The 26,019-nt window shown below is 37.9% G+C and overlaps 1 protein-coding gene across 1 annotated transcript; it reads left to right on the forward strand.

Annotated features, from left to right (window-relative positions):
• Positions 1-10,571: 10,571 nt before the first annotated feature.
• LOC137824901 (B3 domain-containing transcription factor VRN1) lies at positions 10,572-14,106 on the forward strand. Its single transcript, XM_068630578.1, has 5 exons — positions 10,572-10,679; positions 11,009-11,381; positions 11,501-11,604; positions 11,695-11,949; positions 13,822-14,106. Exons 1-5 carry the CDS (start codon positions 10,572-10,574, stop codon positions 14,104-14,106), a joined length of 1,125 nt encoding a protein of 374 aa, XP_068486679.1.
• Positions 14,107-26,019: the final 11,913 nt, after the last annotated feature.

Consider the following 26,019-nt stretch of genomic DNA (forward strand, 5'->3'; position numbering starts at 1 on the left):
GGTAAGATGGTCTCTTCTTGTTGTTCTTGTTGACTATCAATGAAACTTGAACAAGAATGAAGTGCTTATCTAACATGCTTGATGTGGTTTTGCAAGGAAATAATCCCAGCCCTGTAACTGATAAGTTGCGGAAGAAGCTTTTTGAAAAGCAGCTTGACACAAATTCTACTAATGAAGTGATTAAGAGGATGAAAGAAAAGAAAGTGTCATTTAAATGGGCGCAGCTGTATGAGGCAAATGGAAAGGAAATGGCTCAGGCTGAGAATGAAGCACTTGATCGAATCAAGCAGTACAAAAAAGAATATACAAGTGTGATCTTAATCCCTTTTTTTCAATGTATTTTTGGTTGTCTAAGTTTTCACTCACTGTTTATTCTTTGTTTAGGAAAGGTACCTTGTCGTGCCTTTGTATTAGCGTTTGTCGGCGGAGAAGGTCGAGGTGATGAGGGCGGCGACTAAGATCGCCCAATTGAAAAAGATGGTCGAGGAGAGGGATGAGAAACTCTCGTCCTCGGCCACTGAACTGGTCGCCCTTCAAGCTGTGAAGGACGAGGCCGAAGCTGAGCTCGACCACAACTTCGAGGAGTCGGAGGAGTTGTTGAAGCAATGCTTCGACCGAGCTGTGTGCCAAGCCTTTATGCTTTATGGGGGCCGCCGGCCACTGGTGAATTTGACCTCGATTGTGAGGTCTACCAGGGTCGGCTAGTTCCAAGTGCCGAGGTGGGTGCTTTGGCGGCACAAGAGGATGGGCCGACCAAGGCTGAGGAGGGTGAGTGCGTTGAAGTCCATCAAGAATAGGTTTGCTTTTGGCCGGGCTGTGGCCTTTTCTTGTATCTTTTGATTTCCTCCGAGGTTGGGGTGTGGCCTCCTCCTTTTTTTATTATTAATGTATCGCCCTTCATTTCATCATTGTGCTTTCGGTCTTTTTTGTTTCTAAGAAAAATTCACAAGTTAAAATGTCGAACTTTAATTGCTTAGGCGGTCGGCCACTAATAGGAAGACATAATTGAACAAGTGTAATTGGTTGTCGTCCATTATTGTGATTGTTTTAATCGAACGAGTTGAATTGGTTGTCGGTCATTAAGTGTGATTGTGTTAATCGAACAAATTGAATGGGCGGTCGACCATTAATTGTGATTGCGTTAATCAAACAAGGTGAATGATCGGTCGACCATTAATTGTGTGAGTTTATTTGTGCCAAGTTATAAGTTTAACTTGGGCGTGTTGATCGGTCTTGGTAGGGTATGCCGGTTAAGGCTTCATCCAGCCGAGCCGAGTGTGAGGTGTTGGCAGGGTATGCCGGTTAAGGCTTCATCCAGACCAAACCTAGTTGATCGGTCTCAACAGGGTATGCCGATTAAGGCTTCAACCAGACCGAGCCGAGTGTGAGGTGTTGGTAGGGTATACCAGTTAAGGCTTCATCCAGACCAAACCTAGTTGATCGATCTCGTCAGGGTATGTCAGTTAAGGCTTCATCTAGACCGAGTCAAGTGTGAGGTGTTGGCAGGGTATGCCGGTTAGGGCTTCATCCAAACCAAACCTAGTTTATCGGTCTCGGTAGGGTATGCCGGTTAAGGCTTCATCCAGACCGAGCTGAGTATTTGCAGGAGAACAGTGCTATTACTTTGAGGAAAACGCCTCGTCAAAACCTCCCTGGTAGGGTGAGGAAAAAGTGTGTGACTTTATTTAATTCAGTTGTAATAAAACTTGAGGTGCATGGCATTCCACGTCCTCGGTACAATTTTGCCCGAAAGCCACTCTAAGTGATAAGCTCTCCCCTTTGCGACTTCTTGGACTCAGAAAGGTCCCTCCCAATTGGACGAGAACTTCCCTTCATTTTTCCTCGCATCGCTGCACATCCTCCAGATGAGGTCGTCCTTTTGGAAGCTTCTTGGACGGACTTTTGTGTTGTATCTCCTTGATGCCCGGATCTTGCAAGCGGCCTCCCGAATCCTACTTTTGTCACGAAACTTGCTTACCAAATCGAGGTTGACCGCTAGGCTTTCCTCGTTTAGGGTGAGGTCGGACATTTGCCTTCGTATGGTGGGCTCGCCCACCTTGACCGGGATCATGGCCTCGACCCCATATGTCAGGTTGTAGGGTGTTTCCTGTGTAGTAGTTTGGGGGGTGCACCTATACGCCTAGAGTACTTCTATCAGCTCCTCGGTCCATTGGCCTTTTGCCTTGCCCAGACGCTTTTTCAGCTCATTTAGTATGACCTTGTTGGCGGCATCGGCCTGTCCGTTGGTTTGCGGGTGTTCTACCGAGGCCGTATTTGACTTTATGCTCAGGTCATCATAGAAGGAATGTAGGCCTCAGTCAATGAATTGTCGGCCATTATTAGTTATTATTGTGTGCGGGACACCGAATCGGCAAACAATGCTCCTCCATACGAAATTTTGAACATTTTTTGCCGAGATGGATAAAAGGGGTTCGACCTCGATCCATTTGGTGAAGTAGTCGACTCCCACCACGAGGAACTTGGTCTGCCCTTTTCCTGGCGCAAAATGACCGATAATGTCCATCCCCTATATGGCGAAAGGCCATGGGTAGATAATACTGTGCAGCTCTTTCGGCCTTGTGTGGTGGAGAGGGCCGAACTCCTGGCACTTGGCGCATTTTTTTACGTACTCGGCACAGTCGCTCAGGACGGTCGGCCAGTAGTATCCGGCCCTGCGGCCATCGTCCTCGTCCCTGAGTGATTTCCGCAGACACCCTCGTGCATCTCGGTCAGGATATACTCAGCTCGTTTGCTAGTGATGCACTTCAGTAGGGGGCAGAGTATCCTCTTCGGTACAAGTCATCGTTGATCATGGTGTACTGAGCACACTGTTGTCTCATTGTTTTTTCTTGTTCTAGCTTGCATGTGCCATCCTTCAGGTACTGGATGATGGGTGTCATCCAATTATCCGTTTTGGCCTCGTCTATTGCTAGGCATTCGTCCTCGGACACACTAGGGTGCCTTAACAATATCTGTATGACTGATCTTTGGTGGCTCTTCTTCTTGGTGAGCGACAGCTTGGACAAGATGTCGACCCTCTTGTTTTCCTCCCTCGGTATGTGCTCCAAAAGTGTTTTGTTGAACTAGGCGATGCTATTTTTGGCCGCGTGGTAGTACCGTTGCAGTAGAGGCTCCTTCACCTCGAACTCTCCTTTGACCTGGCCGACCTTAACCTGGGAGTCGCTTTTGCATGTAATCTCGCGTGCTCCCATGTCGTAGGCTAGGTTTAGCCCAGCGAGCAAGGCCTCGTACTCGACCTGGTTCTTGGTCGCCCTAAACCCGAACTGTAGTGCTTGCTCCAAGAGGAGGTCACCCGGTCCTCCCAAGATGACTCCTGCTTCGCAGGCTGTTTTGTTGGATGAGCCGTCTACGTAGAGCGTCCACCCGCTCGAGAGGGTGGGCAATGGTGTCGGCTCGGCCAAGAAGTCAGCCAGGCACTGAGACTCGATGGCGCCTCTTGGTTCATAACGAATGTTGAACTCGGACAATTCGACCGACCAACCTATCATTCTCCCTGCAAGGTTCGGCTTAGGTAAAATTTTAAAAATAGGGTAGTCGGTCCTTACAGCTATCGAGTGATTTTGGAAGTAGGGTGCATCCGTCTTGCTGTGAGAACTAGGGCGAGAGCCACCTTCTCGATCATTTGGTACCTCATCTCGGGCGCGTGGAGGGTTCGGCTAACGAAGTATACTGGTCGTTCCTCGCCCTCGGCCTCCTACACCAAATTTTAATCAGCTAATTTTTACTATATCACACAATTAATCAGTTAAATTTCTGAACACACAAGAAACACTTAAAAATCATATTACAAAAATGTCAAGAGAAAGCAAAAGAAACACTGATTTTTATATTAGTTCACTCTTTCTCAAGAGTTACATCTAGTTTTCCAGCCACACACCAACTGAGATATCACTATAAAAAATTATTTATAATTGAGACTCACACAACCATACTAGAAGGACCTAAACCACAAACAACACCCTAATGATGTAAAGAAATAAAAAAATCCTATCTAATTTCAATACAAGCACCTTAGGAACAAAAGAATCAATGACCAATTACACCTCAATTACAGCAAAACCAACCAGGTTCTGGAAATCTAGGAATAACTTCTTCAATTAAGATATGTAATCCAAAAATGCTCCAAGAATTAAAAGTATTTACTCAATGAAAAATTGTGCTCTAAAAAGTCTATTTTATCTCTTTCTAAAATTGTAAAAGCTTTTGTGAGGAAAAGTTTTCAAAATACATTTTTATAATCCCCACAGAAAAACAATTTTCAAATTGTTCTCTTATTTTTAATGGATTAAAAATTCGATTTGCCATCATGTTTAAGTTAAATCTTTATTTGCCATCATGCAATTCAATGTTTAAGTTGTCCATTTAAGAAGAATTAGATGTGATTTTGAATATTTTAAGGAGGCTAACATTGTAGGTAAAGTGACAATTAGGAGCAAGTTGTCATGCATGGTGTACACTAGTGGAGAAAGTGAAAACTAAGGGATCACAAAAAAGTTGTTGTAAGAAATATACAAAGTCTACAAAGCATGACCCATCATATTTTGAGCATGTTGATGTCATCCTTTCTATGCATGACAGTTATTCTACATGGAAGTCAAATAAAAAAATGGGAAAACTAAAGTAACCATGGACATTAAACAAGTTCCCATGTTCAATCAATTCCATGCCTGTTATCACCCATATATACTTGATATTATTAATGTGAAGGTTGAATGTTATTGTTGTTATTGGTTGCAATATTCAGAATGGGTGAAGACTAATGACCATTTGTTAGAATGGATTTACTTAAAGAAATTGGTAGTAGTGTGATAAATATGCTACCATGTTGGGAGGTTATGAATGGATATACAAACTAAAAAGGCCATTTCTCGTTGATAATAATCAATGGTAAGTATTTTGTATGTTAATAATTTATTTTTTTCTTTTAATATGAATTTTTCCTAACAACTATTTTCATATTTTCCAAGTTAGTGCAGACAATTGAATGACTATACTAGATGTGGGATACATGATTTCTAGTACGTACAACGTTGTATTGGAGTGTTTGTTATTGAAGCAAAACTTGGTTAGCCTTCAATACTTGAAGATGCTCAAGCCCCGAGTATAAATATGTGTTTAGAGTGTCTTAACTTTCACTAAATAGTTGTTTGAGTCTTTAACACAAGGTGCTCACAAGGGAAGCACACAATCAAAATTAATGAGCTAAAATGTTTTCAAAGTGTGAAAATTATTTCAAAAAACGTTTTATAAATCTTATAATTTCTTACATTCTTGTATCATCAATTAAATTGTTCTTGAAGAGGTTTAGAATAGGATAATTGATTATCTGTCTTTTAATTGATTAAATCTGAGAGTTATAAAATTCTATTTTAATCATTTAATTGATTAACACTGGATTTATTTGATTAAAAATAGATTTTTTTATAACTATTTTTCAAACAATATATTAATACTTAAAATAATCCATTAGAAATGTCAGTCTCAATTTTTAATCAATACTTTCAATTCACTAGAAATAGAACATTTCACTCACTCTTTCATATGAAGCATAACAAATTGAAAGGGGTTTTTTTTGTTAAATATGTTTTTCGTCCCTGTACTATAACGTGAAATTGGTTTGAAAGAACACCGGTAAGGACTCATTCCAATGATTTCCTTACTGCAAGTACCCAGGAGGTCTAAAGTTTGGACTAAGGACAAAAACCAATTTCGCGTGAAAGTACAGGGAAGAAAAACATATTTAACCTTTTTTTTTAGTGATAAACTGTGAGTTTTCATATACTCATTTTGAGCTATAAAATTTTTTTAAAAATTAAATATTTGATAAAGGTTGTGTTGATGTTCCTTTAAGTGGTTCTGCTATGAATCATTTGGATGAATTTTTTCTATGTATTCTGTATTGATTTGTTAGACTGCTCTAGTATTGTTTTGATGTTGTAAATTAGAAGTGTTTCCAGTGTTTGTTTTATTGACAAGATTCGGTAAACACTGAGATCATCTTGAGGTTGGTCAAGAGTTGATAAACATATATCCTCTTTTTGAGACAAAGTTGATAGAGGTTGATTTCCTCTTAATGTGTTCAAGAGTTTGTTGTTGTTTTGATATGTTTGTAATAACATATTGCTTTGTGAAAACTTGATTGGAACCAACAATTATAAGATTGAATTGTTGAGACTGGATGTAGGATCGGTGGATCTAAACCAGTAAAACTCCTTTTGTGTTTTAATTATGAAGCTATCAATCTTGTAACTATATATATTGTATTAATCTTATATCATTGTTGAATGACAAAGTTAACTAAATTATAGTTTTTGATTGAAACTATTTTAAAAGAAACCTAAATAATAAAAATATCTTGTGTTGCAACCAATTCTTGAATCAATCTTGTTTCTGTAATAATTGCATTTTGCTTTTAAGTCTTAATAGGGTTTTGAAAAAGAATTTCAAGAAAGTGTGATTTTCAAAAACACATTTGAAAACTAATTCAACTCCTCCGTGTTTAATCAAGTCATTCTCTTTTTCTAACAAACATGACAATATTCCATTATGAAGTGAGTCTCTCATGGATGTTAGTCTGTATCGAATCATGTGTATTGGACACATGTATTGTTCTGGTATTTTGAAATATATGTTGTCTTTTCAAACCTTAGTAACAAATAATGTTGATTGGATTGTACATGTTGTGGTCCTATACCAACTAGAGACATGTTGTGGTGTACTTATTTTTATTTGGAGGCTAAGTTATATTCATCATTCTACCTTGATCGGAGAGTAACATGTCATTATGTTAACCTTGCCGATGATTAAAATTTAATTTTTATATTTATTAACTTGATTAAGATGAGGTACAATGTTGACTTCATACTTAACTTAGTAGACAAAATGTTGCATGAAACAGAAACATCATCACATTATGTAAAATAAGTTCAGTAAAATAAATAAATAATACTAAAAACTAATACATAATCCGTACATTCTTGGAGACAAAACTACGTCATCATCAAGATGTTCATATATGGCTTCAGTTTTGAAATCTGACCCTGTTGCTGTTATGGTAGCCATTAAGATATTAGTTAAATCAGTATATCCAGCTTCTCCCTCTGAGTTTTCAAATGATGAGTCATCTTCTGTAATTTCAGAAAAGGAGACTTCAATGTCAAATTTGGAACAGGGTTCCAAGGTAAACTAGTTATAAAGGTCTTGAGAGTCATGGAAAAACATTTTTGTTAGAGAATGACTATTTTTTTTTTGGAGAGGATTCAGGGGATTTTTTAGGAGAAAAACTTGTTTCTGTTTTCTTTTATGAGAGGGTTTTTAAATTGGATTCATGATGAGTTTTTGTTCGATGAGCGAATGTTGTGGGCAAAGTCCAAGATATTTGGGGAGTTGGGATACGATAAGAGGGTTTTTTTTTGCAAAGGAGACCGATATATCAGTAAAGAGAAAGGAACATAATCATATGGTTCTATTGGAAATCCTATTTTTCTTTTATCTTTGTCTCAATATAATTTGTGCCTTAAGCTTTCTTCTTTCTCCCTTTTTGGCATTTGAGGCTTCTCCAAAGATAGTGCTTTTCCATTTTGACTCTAGACGGAAATGTCTCCTGCTAGTTGTTGATAATAACTCTTAATTTTAGTATAAAGATGATCTAGTTTTTCATCGAACTTTACAAGATATGTAGAGATCTTGTCCATCCTTTCATTAATCTTCCTTAAAGTGGAATTTTGGGCTTTGGATTTCTCATTTTACCAATTGAGCATTTATTATGCTTGACTTAACGGCTTGGCCCTTCTTTAGGTCCAATTTCGGAATAGAAGAAGGTCTAGTGGTGATTTTTGTAAATCGATAAACTTTTCTTTCTAAAGCTAAATATTTTTGGTCATACATTGAATCTGTAAACATCATATAAGGAATGTAGGGCCTACACTGATTTTTGTCAAGATCTTGTTTTAATATCTCCAAACCGACTGTTTCTTCCTGCACCTCCATATCTTCTTCTCCCACCTCCATACACAACATGAAAATATATTTTTATCCTTTTTGTGTCACCCCCATAAACTAGTTTCTGGATTATGTAATCTGGAATACATTTGAAAAAAGACTTCCGGATTACATAATCCAGAAGCTAAATAAGACTTCCGGATTATGTAATCCAGAAAGTAATCATGCATCTGAAGAAAGGCTTCCGGATTACATAATCTAGAAGCTAATTATAAATTTGAAAAATGACTTTCGGATTACATAATCCGGAATTTTATAGAAGGGCATTTTTGGAAATTTAAAAATTTATGGAGATGAGAGAAGAAGGTATGGAGGTGCAGGAAGAAACAGTCCTCCAAACCTCTTTCATAGATCCAAAGAGATTTAGGCTTCGGTTGATTGTGTAATCCTATACATGGCTTATTACCAAGCTCAAATTTCTAGAGGAGAAAAAGGTTTGCAAGCATTGCCTCTATGATCATCTTCATCGTTGAAGTATGCATTGTGTTTCTAGATATAACAATCAGGATCGCAGTTTTCAAATGCGACATCTCATATAAAATGGCCATTAATCTTTTCGATGTAAAATAGGTTTTCCATCTTCTCATAGTGAAGATAATTAGTGTCCACTAGAGAGACTATTGCAGCAGAAACGGAAAGGTCTCTTCTTTCATGAAGAGTGAGAACTAGCCTCACTACTTTATAATGCGAATGAGAGAACTTCTCTAGTTATAGTTGTGAGTGTCTAATGAATATTTTAGGTTTAGGAATTAGGAATTAGGGATCCGACGTTGGAGTTAGAAAACATTACTCCATTTTGAAGAAGTGTATGTATTCCTTAATATGTGGTCTTTTGGTAGATTTGTTTGGTGATGGGTTGATTTTTTCCTATGAAAAATATTGTAAGGACTTTTCTGAGATCTGAACATCCTCGATAAACACATAAAAATATTTTACTAAATTTTCTTTTTTCAAGGGATAGGTAATTATGAAGAAAAAAGGGAGGAGTTTAAAGTACTCATTGAGAATTCCATGGATAAAGAGACTCTCTTAATTACTTTTCCTATATAATTCATATTATCTTATACCTCCCTTAACAGATAGATTACATACATAATACCTGTAAAAATTGATATATCGGTATAAGAAAAGGTTTTTTTTTTTTTTTTTTATTCCTTCGTTTTATTTTACTTTTCTTAATTGAAACTAATATGTTTATCAACATAAATAGACAAAACATATAATCGCCTTCCATTCACTTTTTCACCTTTATTTTTTATGTTAATTGACAAATTAGTATTTCATTTAAAAATTTTATCACCTATGTTTTTATTAATTGTAGAACTTTTTAAAAAAAAAATTAATGTTTTAATAAATATAGATATTTTAGTATTTATAATTAATTGTGTGGTTCACGACATGGGCTGAAGATATAAGACAATACAAAAACGTCCAAGCCAAAAAGATCTAAATTATAGATATTTAAAAAAATGAAATTTGTATAAGTATCCAATTAACATTCACTTTGCCATTTGTGTAAAAGGATTGTAACACTCACGTATTTCTTTAATGTTATTATATACGTATTTTTTACTGATAAAAAAAAACAAATTTTGAAAAAAGATTCTTATTTTTTATTACTGATTCACAATTTTCAAAACCTATTAATGTGCGATGACAAAATTTAGTTACGCATCAATTACTAAAATTCTTTCCTTTTCCTATAACTCCATCTTCTTTGCCAGTTTTCGGTCAAACTGGTCGTAAGTATGTTTTTCATCATAATTTGTTTCTAAATTTTTTATATAAAAATTAAATATTATAACTAATTATTTAAACTAAATAAAAATATTAGCACCATTATATTAATAAAAAAATCATGACTTGTTATTAAAAAATAAACAAGTAAACAGAATATAATTTATAAAAAATATTGTTATAAAATTTTAATATTTTTAATTAGTTTTGAGGTGGTTCACATCATCATTTGAAGGATAAAACAGTACTAAAATGTAGAAACCAAGAAATATCCTTAGTCAATTCATCTAAACATGGTCACTATCAATTAACTGATCAAATAATATAAAGTGTTTCATGAAGTATTCAAATATTTTATTATTCTTAAGAGGCTAATTTTGATAATGGTTTTCCCAAATTTGAATACCTATGAAGGGATGTAGTTAATTAGTGTCTTCCTAAAAGCATTAATAAATTAAAATATTTAAATTGGTAACCATTTTTCTTTAAAGCCTATTATCACCCTCTTATCAGTTTTCTCAATACTCTTCAAAAATCTTTCTTCAAAGAATAACAAACATAGTAATTAACATCAAATAGTAACAGATAACAACCTCATTAATAAGAGATTCCTGAATCTGTTGTTTCTTATTCTTTGTTCCTGGTGCAGATTTTCCAATCTGCTTTGACAAAATTTAATTAGGCATCAGTTACCAAAACTCTTTCCTTTCCTATAACTCCATCTCCTTTGGCAGTTCTCAGTCAACAAAAATTAAAGCAATATATATAGCAGCAAATCCTCACTCTGTTATGTACATCATTTGATGCTTGGAATGACTTCAAAACTTAACCAAAGAGATGACTCTCATGGGGGTAGTGCCTCAAAGCCAATCCACTTTTTCAGGATCATGCTCTCCCACAACCTTCTGCATGGAAAACTAGTAAGAAAATATGATTCCTTTTTAGAGATCATACACTGCATTCACCTTAAATACAACTAGTCACCAAATAATGTTATATTTTTAACATGCATGCAATTTAGCAAAGGTTTTAAATCACAATCATGTTTACATAGTTATTCTTAATGTTGCGGGAAATTGTGTTGTGTTGTGATCAATATGTGACCACAACTACGATTGTAATATGTTAGAAACCTTGAGTCACAGCCAAGAAATTGTCAAATCGATACGGTGAATTTTATTGATTCATACAGCCAAAACTAGATTTTATTAATGTGTTATATATTTGTTAATCTGGATCTGCACAACAGAGGCTTCCATCAAAGTTTGTGAGCAAATATGGAAATCACCTACCCAACACAATATTTCTTAAGCTTCCAAATGATGCAGAATGGGAAGTAAAATTGGAGAAAAGTGATGGCAGTGTTTGGTTTCAGCAAGGTTGGAAAGAGTTTGTGGAGTATCACTGTCTAGCTCATGGACACCTTTTGGTTTTCAGATACAATGGAACATCTCATTTTCATGTACTCATCTGTGATATGAGCTGCATGGAAATAGACTACCCTGTCAACAAAGCAAATCAGAAAAGGGTCAGAATTAATAGTGAAGACATTCAACCAGCTAAGACACAGAAACCAACACAGAATGAGAAAAGGTCCGATGAAGATGTCAGAGACCACAAAGGTATGATTCTAGATTCATAATGTTTAGTTCTTCTTCTAATGTTTAGATTCTAGATTCATAATGTGTATGCTACAAAGAATTTAGTTCTTCTAATGTTTAATAGTGTTTCCATCATTAAGGTATTTTGAAGAATCTAAATGAAGGGAAGAAGAAGATGGAAGCTGTTGGGAATACTTCCTTCATGGTGATACTGAAACCTAGCAACTTAATTACTGGGTATATGGTACGTTCTCAAACTAAGCAATCATATATATAATATGTCAACAATCTCATTATTGAAATTTGAGTATGGTGAAAAATGCATATGATGCAGTATCTGCCAAAGGTCCCAGTGAGGAGCTACATCAAACGTCGTGAACAATATATTACTCTTCTTGTTGGGGACAGATCATGGAGGGTTAAATTGATCCATTATCGAAATAATACAGCTTACTTCACAAATTTCTTAGATTTTGCAAGGGAAAACGATTTAAAAGAAGGAGATGCATGCTTTTTCCAACTCATAAACATGGGAGATGACATGGTGTTTAGGGCTACCTTTTGTAAACAGACACTCCTCTCCTCTCGAGTACTAAAAGGCCAATAACCTAATGCACTTCAATGCTGTTTTCTTATTTTATTCTCTTTTACTGCTTTTAAAGTTTTACTACCAAATTTTATTTCTAATAAATATAAACGCATTAAAATTGAATAGCTTAGATTTCAAATTGTTTAATTTTTATAATATTTTATTTGAATAAAAAAGTTCTTATTTAGACAGTGTTTCAATATCCAATACAAAAATTACTATAAATAACACTAGTGAAATTGAAAAAAACAATCTTTACATGAAGACAAAAAATAATCACTACATAATTCAATATAAAAAAATATAATCAAAAAATATAATTCAATAAAAATGTGGAAGACATTGGCTTGAAAATAAATTGTACGATTAGAGAAAAGAATCATATTTGACATCAATTGGAAATAATTGCATTTTATGTTAACCAAAAAATGGTATTTAAAATGGGTCAATGTAAACAGGGCAACCCTTAATCCTAAAATGGTAAATAACACTGACCTATAAAAATTTGGTGATTGATGATAAAAGAATATTCACAGTCGAATTTAAACTAAAAGAAACTTTCATCAAACTGTTCTGTCTTATTTTTTCTTTTGCATCTGAAGTCTTTACCTACTACAATTGGATTGATTTTTTTTTCTACATCTCTCATCTTCTCAAGATTAGCTTTTGTTTCAATTAATTACTAGTATTTAAAGACATAAAAATATGATATTAAAATTATAAATGTTTTAATCACGGTTCTTATGTCACTAAAAAAAAATATTACCTACGAATTTTTATCCACGAACATGAATACCTACGAATATTATTCATAGATATTATCCACATATTGAATTCATAGGTAAATTTAGTATTATATACGGATATTACCCGCAGATATGAATCCGTAGAAAAATTCAACAATGCCTAAAGATTATTACTCACATATTTCTACCCTTAGGTAAATTTTACATTAACAACAAATTTTATCTACGAATTTATATTTTACCTACTATTAGTACTAGTAGTAATACTGCTAATGATAGAACTACTATAAGTACTAATAATACTAATGATAGGACCAGTACTAATAGTAATACTATATACTAATAATAATAATAATACTAATAGTAATAGTACTAATAACAATACTAACAGTAGTACCAACACTGGTACAAAAAAGATCATTAACAACGGTTAAAATGTCATATAAAGACTATTTTTGAACCGTCGTTATTGCGGATGTCATTTTAAATTAGTTATTTCTAACAAAGGTTCCAGAACCGTCATTATAAAACCACTGTTATTTTGCCAATAAATGAAAAAAAAAATCCTTATAACGACGGTTCTAGTGGGGTCTGTTAGAAAGATTTACGATTCAAAAGTTAGGAAACACCTTTGTGACATGCTTAGTAAAGTTCACGTAAAGGGCTTTATACCTACTTGGATAAGATAAGAAACATGGGTAAACTTGTGAACTATTGGGATACCCAAAAGTTCAAAGACAAATCATCCTAAAACAAAATCTATCGGTCTTCAGTTAAAGGTGGAACATTGCACTCAAGTGGTCAAAAATCACACTTGGGTATTTCATTAGGCCTGGTAAATACTATTCATTCCTTATGTGTAAGAAACTATATGTAATTCAATTCAGATATGTATAGGATATAAATTCTTTGTAACCATAACACATTTATTCTAAAAAAATATAAATATGAAAGACCTGTTGAACCAAATGAATTATTCCTCACCACTCACGCAAACAAGATGGGTGATTGGGTAGATGGTCATTCTCGAGAGACTTATATAAGTAATTCATTTATTTTAAATTTAATAGTTCATTAAATTTTTTAATGTAAATTACTAACATTTGCAATTTCCATTACTATTTAGGAAACATATCATGAACGATTGAGGATAATGCAATCAAAGAGTTCAAAAGTATCAACTTCTGGTATCTCTTTCATTGATGCAACAATAAAGTTTCAATGCTGGAAAGAAGTTGTTGGAGGGAAGAGTAGAGGTAGATTTTATGGCACTATGGATTTAGCTACTAACTTTCTCCATGGGGCCTCATCCCTCACTCGACCCCCTATATTTGCTTGTGGTATTGATCATGATGATAAACTAGTTGAGAATCTTATAAGCAAATGCAAAAGCAAACATGGTTGGTTATAGGAGTGCACAGTTAAAGGACACAATGAGGTTGATGAAACAACAAGTAATGATGGAAAAACATGTTGCAGACACTTCAACAAGTACCAATCAGGTTCACCCCAACTATGCTAAAGACTTTGATGACCACCCGGTTCTTTGATTATCACTTCTATTGTAAGTTAAATTACTTTCTCATTATGTTTTATATTCTATATCAGTAAATATAATTTTTATTTCATTTTAATTATTCTTATTTTTTTTTACAGATACTTTCCGTTGTTTCCATTTTTCACTGAATCTTATGCTTTGGGAAACATCATGTGTTAAATTTAAGACTTTTTTTAACTATGTAATATTGACATAGTATTCGTAATTCTTTCAGTTAGCACATTCACTTGACAAAAATACTTATGTTATGTTTTAGATTAATTTATGAAATGCATTTGAACTTTTATTTCCATTACAAATTACCATTTGAAATTACACTACAACCTTTAGATTCAATTATTACATTCACATTGATTGGATAATTGAAAAAAAATGATTGGATGGTTGAAAATGCATAATGTTGGATATTTGTAAATTTGTGAATAGTGGATAGTGAATTTGTAAATGACTACATAAGTGACATTTACATGTGAATGAAATTTGGATAGGTTGGTTATTCTAGATGTGATAATGGAATTATGCAGGTTATTATGAATGTGAATAGGATTCTAAATATGACCAACAACTTTTTTTTTTATGTTATGCACGGGCTTAGCAAGGGCCAATCTCTCACCAAGCCTTCCATCAACCTACACGTTCACGTTACCATAGCTAGGATTTAGCCCTTTTTTTTCTATAGCTAGGGCTTAGCCAATGCATTCTCATATGGGTTACGCTTTAGCAAGGGTCTTGCCCTCTCTAGGTTAGACTAAGCGATGGCTTGACCTTCTCTAGTTTAGGAGGAAACTTGCTTTTAGCTACAACAAAGTTAAGTCTAACCTAACTCTAATAGGGGGTTAGACCGTGTCTACTAGCTTCAAAATAGAGAAGGTTAAGCCTACACTAGTAGCTACAACCCCTCGTATAACAAATAGCTTCCAGCCTTTTAGCTTCCATTGACCAACCCAAGTTCTGCTCACGTTAAAGTACATTTACATTTGTGTTTCATTATTTGTGTCCATTTTTGGAAGAGGATATTGACACTATTTCTTGTAGTGTGGTAGTGTCATTCTATAAGGTTTGAGTTAATGTTATTTAATTATTGCATTATGTTAATGTATTTAATTATTATTTTTACTAGCTTTTTTACTGTGTTACGTATAATGCAAGAACTAGTTTTATGAGCATAAAGGAGAAGGTTTAAATTAAATGGAGAACGAATAATTTCTTATTTAAAAGTTATGATATTTAAATGTATTTTATTTTTTCTTTTATTTAAAATATTTATTTATTTTAACTCTAAAACCTCTGGTTTTTTTTTTCTAGTTCTCAAAATTTATTTATTAACCTTTCTTTTTTTCTCTAGTTTTCAAAAGTCTTTTTTAAATTTTTCTTTGATTAGAGAACACTTATTATTTTTTTTTAGATATTTGGTTTCCTATTTTTCTTGTAGCATGTATATGTAATCTTGAAGGTTGCATGTGATATTTAAACTTGATTGATGAATATATGCTAGTATAGTATCATAATGATATTTTTTATTTGTTAAATAAACATTTTGGGAGCAATTAAGTTCGTACTCCTCTAATGTTAAAGTCCAACAACCTTAGTTTTGATTAAGTGTTTTCACAAAAAAAGAAAATGTAAAACATGAACATGCTTCATTTGTAAGACAATGTGTTTTACAAAATAGGAAATCATGAAAAGCATAAGTGTTTCATCTTAAAAGATGATAAAACACCTTGTAGTCTTTGTTTTTTCTGATAAACGAAGTTGATCACACAATAAGCACATAACCTTGAGCATTACATTGTACTTAACGAAAATATTCATCAAACTTATTTTGTGTTGCAAAGAATGTTTTTTCTTCTATCTACCAAGGGGAACCACTTAAGCACAAGTCAACATAGAGATCTCTTGGAATATGAGAAAAAGTTGCATTGGACCAACAACTATCCTGACACAAGCGTATTCAACTCTGGTCTAACTATCTGTCGTGTATGATCTTTACTTTTATTCCAACTTAAGTAAAAAGCTATCTGAACTAGGACTGTACTACCAATAATCGAGATATTGCTTAAAAGGAGATTAATATTTAATGTTGCATGGATCTCATTTAATGCACCTCTACATTCCAAATTGGTTAGACGCATGAAGATGGTCATCTGAGTTTCAAGGTCTCAACCAGTAGAAAAATTTCCAATGGCTTTTTCTTCTACACTCTATATGAATCTACCCATTCAAGAAGAAGAAAAGATAATGAATTTCAAAGTGTTGAAACGAAACTGAAATCCTAGCTCAAATGTTTTTGTGCTCATAAAAGTTTTGTAAGAACAATGTTGTGTTAATTAGCAATGTAAAAGAATATTTATCCTTTTTATACATAAAAAAAATTAATCCTCTCTAGAAAACCTATGATAATTTATATCTCACCTTTTTATAAACAACGTTTGTTAGGCTAGGAGTGGTCATTGTCCAAAAATAAACATCAGTTTTAGCCAAGAGTGATTGCGTTCCAAATAATACTTTAAGTTGTTTAGTCAAGAGTGACTATGTTCCAAATAATACATAGGTTCTTAGTTAAGAGTGGTCGAATGTCAAATAATACATGGTTTGTTTATATCTAAAAATGGATGAGATCCAAATAATACTCTTGTTGTAACTTGCAAGATAGTATGTGTAAAAATTGATGGCTTAAACAAGAGGGGGTGAATTGTTTATTAAAGATTTTCGCAAAGATTGAATAAGAATGAACCTTTATCAAACAATCACAGATAAGAAATTAAGGAAAACAATCAAACAATGATAGAGAAACAGATATCACAATTTTAATCGGTTAAAAATACGTTTTAACTAGTTGTTTATATTGATAAGTGTCTAATTTCAGTAATATTTCATATTAAAATATAGACACTTGTGAGAATTTATTGCTAATTTACATATAAAATAATTCCTAATTTATGAATTTATACCTTTTTATATTTTTTATGATCTTTATTTGAATAAGAGTATTTTATTCCCAAATTTGATGTTAATTGCAGATTTCTAAGGAAGATTGGAGATTTGGATTAAAGATGAATGATTTGAGCAAAAAAGATAAAGATGGAAGGTCCCAAACTGGAAAAAGATGCAAAGATTGGGTCTTTTTTATGTTTTATCATTTAGCCCATTAGCGCGACACAGGAAGCTAACTAACCCTAGAAAACTAGGATAAATAGAGGGCTAGAGGCTCAACCCTAGTGTGCCAGATTGAGAGGAAAACACCATAGAGTGAATTGTAACCAATTGGGAGAATGGAAGGTACTAGAAGTATGCGTGGCTAATTATATCCTTTGGGATTGGGAGTAATCTGTTCAAACTCTTATGTATTGAGGTGATATCTTATATATTAATATTCAGTTCTTGATTGATTATTGGTATTGTTGTTTTACTTTTAATTTTCCGTGACAAATTGAGAATCTTAAATATGACCGGGAGGTATTTTTAGGGTTCGGACCTAAACAACAATACTTAACATATTTGAGTGCTAGGAATAGACTTGAAATGTTAATTGCTATTAAACGTCTGAGCTTCGATCTAAGTTGTTCTTATAATTATGCGAGGGATCGATAATTAGGGGACATTCTTATGAATTTTATATGCGAGGAATCAATATAAATGATTTTTATACGGGCATCAATTTCAATCAAAGAACTTAATATTAACATGCTAATCAAAATACATGAGAGTGAAAGAGATGGAACCTAATCCCTATTTTTCCAATTGAAGCAACTAATTCTTTGTTTGTTTTCTTATTGATCAGTGCCAACATCATCACTTCAAACTCTTTTTATTGTTCTGTTGTTATATTTAGCGAATATTGTACTCGATAATTCATTGTTCCTTGAGGGATCGATATCCGTCCTTAGGGACAATTATTACTTATGACAAACAATGATAGAGAAACAGATATCAAAATTTTAATCGGTTAAAAATACGTTTTAACTGGTTGTTTATATCAGCAACAAAAGCAGAATTAAAACAAACAGTTATAAGGAGTGAGAGAGAGAGAGAGAGATTTACACAACCAATTTTATACTGGTTCACTCAACCTTTAGCTACATCCAGTTCCCAGAACAACCATTGGGTTCCACTAGTAATCACTCACAGATTACAACAACACAACCACAAAGATGTGACATTGAAAATCACAAGACCCACTCACCCTCTTTGCAACCACACACCTCAAGTCAGAACAACCTTTGACTCTGCAGGATTTCACACACACTTACAAGTTTATGAAAGTACAATTACAAGAATCATGAAAGGAATAGAAAACACCTAAGATTACAGAAACCAGGAAGTCCTATGATCAAATCTTGTACTAGTGCAAAGCTAAACAACAATCTTGTAAACTTTTGAAAAACTTCTTTCAAAACTAATCTCAATCTCACTTTGTTTGATTTCAAACTGTGTAAAAACTTGTGTATATTATTTTGAAAGCAAGGCTATATTTATAGAATACTAAACTAGCCGTTCTAGGCAACATTTATTGCCAAAACAATTTTGATTTACATAAAAAACAGATTAACAGGTTTTCAAAAAGTTGTTATGAAATGTTACAATCAACTGGTTGAAAAGTTATTTTAACCGGTTGAATTGGTTAGGCAGTTACATAACCAAGTTAAAAACAGTTTTAAAACCTTTAAACAAGTCAAGTGACAAACAACCGATTATTTCGATAATTCAACCGGTTGTTTTTCTCTTTGCTTAGAAAAACACTTTTCTTTTTAAAACTGATTGGGCAAGCTTTGTGCAAGGATCAAAGAACTGATCTTTACATAGATTCTAAACACTCAAATCTAACCCAAACCCAAAGCAGCACAACTTCAAGCTTCATCATGGATTTGAAACATCAAAGCTCCCATGCTCTACAATATACTCAGTGAAACTCAATTAATTGATTGAGAACTGGACGTAGTCTACATTATTAGACAAACCAATATAAATTTTCAATCATAACTCTTTCTTTCCCTCTATCTATTTCTCATTGCATTTTATTGTGTTGCACTAACAAAAGAAATAGAGTTTTATGGAAGTTTTAGAAAAACTTTTCATATAGAGTGTATTGTTCCCGCCGGTTGACCAGGGACGTCTTCGTGCGTGGCTTCTGATCACGAGCTAGGGCACCTTCGTTCTACCCGTCGTGAGTACCTGAAAAGAAGTGAACAAAAGGGCACCCTCGCGGCCGTTTGCACTCCGACGATCAATTCAGCTAGCGAGAAACATCAAAGGACACACCTCCATATCGGAGCACCGTAAATGGATGCTCTGAAGGTGGTCGAATAACTGAGTAACTGAATTCTCCTTAATTGCCTGTGCGTACAGTGGGTTCGCGAGCAAGCAACTAGAGTGTGTGTAAAACTGAAACTGGATCCTGTCTCAAACGTCTCAAGCCTCTTTTAAACGTCAAAAGCATTCAAAGCGCCTTAAAGTGCATTCAAAGCGTCTTAAAGCGCATTTAAGGCGATTAAAACGTTCAACACATTTAAAACGTTCAAAGCATTTAAAGCGTTTAAAGTGCTTTAAAGCGTTCGAAACGTAAACTGAAATAAAACGCACCTTAGCAAACTTTCAGGGAAACTGATATACCTTGATGTTTCAATGCTTACTGCCACGTGTTCTTATGACTTGATCGCTATTCTTCGTGGAGGGCCTTACAGCATCGTAACCCAACTTAGGGATAATCCATCGTGTAAGTCCTCCTTCCTTGAAGTGCATCTGGCGCAAGGGGTGACTTTCTGGGTGCCAACTCATGCGCCCCAACCTCTAGTCACTCGCCCTGGGAGTGTATCCACCTTCCTCTCGTACCACGCACATGGTTCGCCCTTGGGCGTGGCCCTCTCACAGGTCGTATCTGTCCCAGGGGTCTCCCAGAGGTGGCGTGGGTACTTCGCAAATCAGGTTACTCCTCACTGGTACTGGGAATATGGCCTTGAAGCCACCTTTCTCTTCTCTTTATTACTGTTCTGAGGTATTGGGGCCTTTCGTGGTGTCGCCCCCTCCACGGTCTTTCCTACCCTTGGGTATCGCGGGGTGACACCATCGATGCCTTAACCTGGCGACGCCTCATCTTGGCGACGCCTACAGCTGGTGACGCCTCATTTTGGCGACGCCTCAACTTGGCGACGCCTTGTCCTGGCGACGCCTCAAGCGGTCAACCTGTTGACTTTCTTCCTTGGGCCCCCTTGAGGGGTCCCACCATATGTTGACTTTGACTTTGACTTTGGTCAATGCCCGGGGACAAGACGGTACACAAGCCCCCAAGTCTTGAGCTGACACTTGTTTCAGCAAAAAGACTAAGGCCTCGGCCTATCATCCACGTGGCATTCCTGCTGACGTGACATTCCCTTGAGCAATTGACGTGACATTCTCTGAGCGTCTGACGCGACATTCTCTGCGCTGAAGATGTGACGCTTTAAGTTGCACGCTAATCTCTCGACACGTGGCACGATCCTACGACTGGGGACGAGTGTCGCTAGCGCTTCTCAAGTTAACGTTATAACTTTTCGAAAACACGCACTCAAGGCACTGTTTCATTCACTATCTTCGCATTCCTTCTGCATTGTTTATCTTTTCGACCTTCAACCACAAAAGGTATGGTTTTCCCACTCTGATTCCCCTGACACTTTACTGTAATGATCTCATAACTGTCTGAGACTGTTTATATTCATGCATTTCTTGTGTTCTACTCTTTTCCTTCGCATTTCTTCGTCCTTCCCTCTTTTTCTGGATTTCTCGCGTGGGTAAGGGTCTTCTTAGGGTTTCTTTTCCCTTTTTCGCCTTAACCCTATTCACTGAACCTTTCCTCTTCTCCATTCTTCAGCTTCTTCATCAATCTATGGCACGCACAAAAACAACCGCCAATCCTCCTCCCCCAAAGATCAACTATCGGGCCCTTTACTCCTGGACCTCCGATGAGCTGCTCGAAGAGAGCTCCACCCTAACCTCCATGAAAGATTTGAGAGATCACATCGAAGGATCAGGAGTCTATCAACACCGTGCCTTCGCTAGGAGGCACGACGAAGATATTACTGTGCTCCCCTGCATCCCAGGCGAGCCTGTGTGTGGAGACGAGAGGGCCAACAATGGGGTCCCTTTCTTCTTCTTCTACCAGGTGGTCTTCAAACGCATTGGGATGCGCCTGCCCTTCTCGAGGTTCGAAAGGGAACTACTCACAGAAATTAATGTCGCCCCGGCCCAGCTACATCCCAACAGCTGGGCCTTCGTCAAAGCCTTCGACATTCTGTGCGGGTACTTCGGGCACACCCCCTCCGTCGACATCTTCCTTCACTTCTTCGAACTGAAGAAGCAAGGGAAAAGCCTCTGGGTAAGCTTTAGCAGCATATCTGGAAGGGTCCTCCTAACACTGTTTCAGCAGTCTTTCAAGGGGTGGAGGGGCAAGTTCTTCAGAGTATGCTGCTCTGACTATGACCACACCGCTCTCGACGGCTTTCCCTTGTACTGGGTGAAGAAGGTCAAGCTCACCAAACCTAAGTCCCTCGACGAGTTGCCCTCGGCTGATCGAGAGGCTTGCCAAATCCTGGCCAGCGTGGGGGCCTTCAACACCTCCACTCTGATAAGTCGTGAGTACGATGTTGAAGCTCTTGCTAACTACAAAAGTATGGAAACCATCTCTTCTAACCATCTGTTCTCTACTTCTGTTTGCTTTCACTTGGTGCATGATTTATCTGCTCTTCTTGTGTAATATCTCAGCTTGTGCCTAATCTCTAATGTGTTAGTTTTACTGGTGCAGATTCAAAGATGGATAAGCAACGGAGGTTGAGGCTCGCCCAAATCCTGAAGTCTAAAGGCGAGGCTTCGGCGAAAGAGGTTGGAGATTCCATACCTCCAACCTCTGAAACCACTCCTACCTCCCCTAGCCTTCACCTTCAAAACCCAACTACCACATCGCCTCCTCCCTTTGTATCCTCTCCAGCTCCTTCTCCTCCAAACTCGCCTCCCCCATAGCAGCCATGGCTCTCGCCCTGGCTGAGACTCCTACTGAACCAGCCCCCCTCGACAAAGGCAAAGGGGTGGTGGTGGTACCTTTTGACGACGAGGGAGACTCTGCTGAAGGGCAAGTCTTCAAAAGGAGAAGGACTTCCCGAGCGGCACCTCAGGTTGCTACCTCCACCACCCCTTCCTCCCACGGGGCTGAGTCTCTTAGGGAGAACCCTTCAAGCGCCAACTCTCCTCCAAATGGCCTTGGAGGGTGGGCTTGGAACTGAACCCACCTCAGCTCCACCATCCACCAACTGCTCCAGAACTTCCGTCGCCCATTCAAGACTCGCTGAGGGGTTTCCTGGAAAGGGGAGCTGAAGGGCCCAAAAAAGAAGGTATATACTATTACATGGGCGCCTTCATGGCTATCGCGCAAAACTGGCGTGATCAAGCTAAGGCTAGGGTGATCGAGGCCTCCACCCTGCAAGCTCTAGAGAAAGAGGTTGCCTCCCTGAAAGAGGAGAAGGAGAGGTTGGCCCGCCACTAGGAACGCCAAGAGGAGGCCTACAAGGTCTCCTTGAAGGTCTCCTTGAAGGTGGCCCAAAAGTCCAAGGAAGAGGCCAACAAACGACTACATGAGGCGGGGCAGGCGCATGCTGAACTCCTTAACCAAGTTGTGCCCCTCCGAGTGAAGGTTGCGGACCTTGAAGACGCAGCAAAGGCTTCTAAGGCACAACAGAAGAAACTTGAAGCCCACTGCGTCGACCAGGAGCAAAAGCTTGGGAAAACTGAGGGGGAGCTAGCTGCGAAGGTCAAAGCTTTCAACCTTCTCCAAGCTGAAAGCGGCAAACTCCAAGCTGAGGTTAACAAGCTTCAGGTGGAGAAGGAGTTTTTGGACAAGCAGCTAGCCACCAAGGTCTCCCAGATTGAAGAGTTGGAGAAATCCAACAAGGAACTACTCGACGACATGGCTGACACGTTTGAGGAGGGATTTAAAGAGGCTCTGGCCCAAGCCACGTGTGAAAACCCAGGGATTAATACATCAAACTGCGACCCCGGCAACCAAGTCGTCGATGGGAAGGTGGTGCCCCTCGACCTTGGGGAATAAACAACACTTAATTGATTTCATCTTGCTTGTAAATTTGTACTTACAATATCTGAACTTGCCTGTAATTTTTGAACTTGTCTGTAATTCTGACTCTTGATCTTATTCATTTAAATGCCATTTGGATGCTACTTTAAATTCTTGTGCAATTTCAACTTCTCTTGCACCTTTATCTGCTTCTGTTTTCTTTGTTATATCTAGTGTGTCACCTTTGATATATCTCTTCACCGCGTTTGACTTTAACTCTTTAGGTAGCACGTGACCTTCCCTCTTACTCTTCCTTTCTGAGTCGCGATGCATACCCTTCCTCTGACTTTTTCACTGAGAACTTCACTTGACCTTCGTATCTGCGAGGAATCTTCCTCATGAAGGCGTCGCCTGCCTCGTCATTGCCTAAAGGCAAAGGAGGATTTAACTTCGCGTATTTTTCCTTTCTCTGATAACTCGTGTTTTTATGCTTCTTCCTCTTCTTGCTCTTCGACTTTCTCTTGCCTTCTGGACTTATCAAAGTCTGCAACTTGCTCTTTACTTACTGGCCTTGAGTCCCAAGGCGCTTACTGCCAAAGGCATCGCTGGCTTTATCATCGCTTAAGATGAAAAGGGGTCTCATCTCTTTTCTGGCCTCGACATCGCTCAAGGGCGAGGGAGAACTTGATCTCTTCTATGGCCTCAACGTCGCTCAAATGCAAGGAGGACTTATCTGTTTTTCTGGGGGCTCGACGTCGCTCGAGGGCGAGGGAGGACTTTATCTGATCTGTACTGTGTGTCCACGCTCGAGGAGAGACCTGCTGAACGCGAGATCGTATCGTCCTCAGCATGTCTAAACACTAGGGACAAAAGTGACGCTTTGGTGCCCACGCCCGTGGAGAGGCCTATTACAGCAACGTCGTATCGTCCACGGGGTGTCTAAACCCCAAGGCAGCTTAGCCCTTATCTCTGCGCGCTTGGTGCCCACGCCTGAGGAGAGGCCTGCCCTGGGGTAGTGCCGCTTCGTCCTCAGGGTGTCTGAAAACACCAAGGCGATCAGTGTTCTGGGTGCCCACGCCCAGGGAGAGGCGTGTTAGAAACATCGTCGTATCGTCCCTGGTGTGTCTAAACACCCAGATGACCAGGGATTTTTGTGATTACGTCCAAGGAGAAGGTTTCCCGAAGGATGGCGCTTCTCCTAAGCTGCGTGTATCTGCACCAAGTGACCTGGTTCTCCACTGCTCCGAAACTTCTTACTGTCTGATGCCCACACTCGAAGGAAACGCCCCCCGCCACTTCCTTGCGAGGTGTCTAGACATCAGACACCGGGGCTAGCTATTCCTATCGGAGGAGGGGGCGTCCCGAAGGAATCCCTTAACCCCTGCTCAGGGACTAGGCGCTCGGATTTTAGCTTATACTGAACGTACCTTTTGTCTTGATCTTGGGACATGAGCATGCGCTTCTGCTACTTGCTTTGGATTTGACGCCTGCTCCCTTATCTGGCGATGCCTACACCTGGCGACGCCTCATCTTGGCGACGCCTTATCCTTGCGACGCCTCATCCTGGCGACGCCTTGAGTCTTTGTCTTTTGTTTCTTAATCTTTGATCTTACACCGTGTGAGAGGGAAAAACTGAGGCAAAGTTTTCTTGAACTGCTTTTTTACTTGGGTGACCTCATTAAAAAAACCCCCGAGAGGGAAAAAGAGCGTCCCCTTTTACAACTGTGTGTTTCATAACTTTCAACTGAAATAAAATTTTAAATTAACTGCATTCCAGCTGCGTGGGATGGGACCCCCCTCTAAAGTCTCTAGATTGTACGAGCCATTTCCCTTGGCTTCGGTCACTCTGAAGGGTCCGGTCCACTTGGGGGACAACTTGTTCTCCAGCTCGTAAGGATGAGCCTTCCTCATGACCAAGTCGCCAACTTGGAATTGCCGTGGTTTTACCTTAGAGCTATACTGATGCTCCACTCTCCTCTTCACAGCTTCTGCCTTTATCCTTTCTTCCTCTCTGGCCTCGTCCAATAGGTCTAGATTTACCCTTCTTTCCTCATTGGACTCCTATGTCAAAAAACTCAGAAAGCGGGGTGAGCTCTCATGGATCTCTACCGGGATCATGGCATCTGACCCGTATACTAGGCTGAAAGGCGTCTCCATGGTGGAAGATTGAGGCGTGGTGTGGTAAGCCCACATTATTCTTGGTACTTCTTCTGCCCACGCCCCTTTACCTTTCTCAAGCCTGCGCTTCAATCCCCTTAGCAAAACTCTATTTCCTGACTCTACCTGCCCATTCGTCTAGGGGTGTTCGAATGATGCGAACACCTGCTTGATTCCCACTTCTGCACACAGCTTCCTCAACTGTTGGCCGCAAACTGAGTGTCATTATCTGAAATGAGACGCCTTGGCACCCCAAAACGGCACACAATGTTCTTCCAAACGAAGTGTTGTACTTTGTGCGCAGTGATTTGTGTCACTGGTTCTGGCTCTATCCACTTCGTGAACTACTCGATGGCGACTATCAAATACTTCATCTGCCTTATCGCCAGAGGGAAAGGCTCCAAAATGTCGATTCCCCATGTGTGGAAGGGCCATGGGCTGTAAATCGATCTTAGTTCCTCTGGAGGTGCCTTATGCCAGTCTGCATGCATTTGGCACTGCTTGCATCGCTGGGCGTATCTTACACAATCTTCCCTCACTGATGGCCAATAAAACCCTGCGCGAATCACCTTGGA

The sequence above is a fragment of the Phaseolus vulgaris genome, chromosome 8, assembly GCF_051622355.1.
Source record: "Phaseolus vulgaris cultivar YP4 chromosome 8, ASM5162235v1, whole genome shotgun sequence".
In the NCBI taxonomy this organism is placed as follows: domain Eukaryota; kingdom Viridiplantae; phylum Streptophyta; class Magnoliopsida; order Fabales; family Fabaceae; genus Phaseolus; species Phaseolus vulgaris.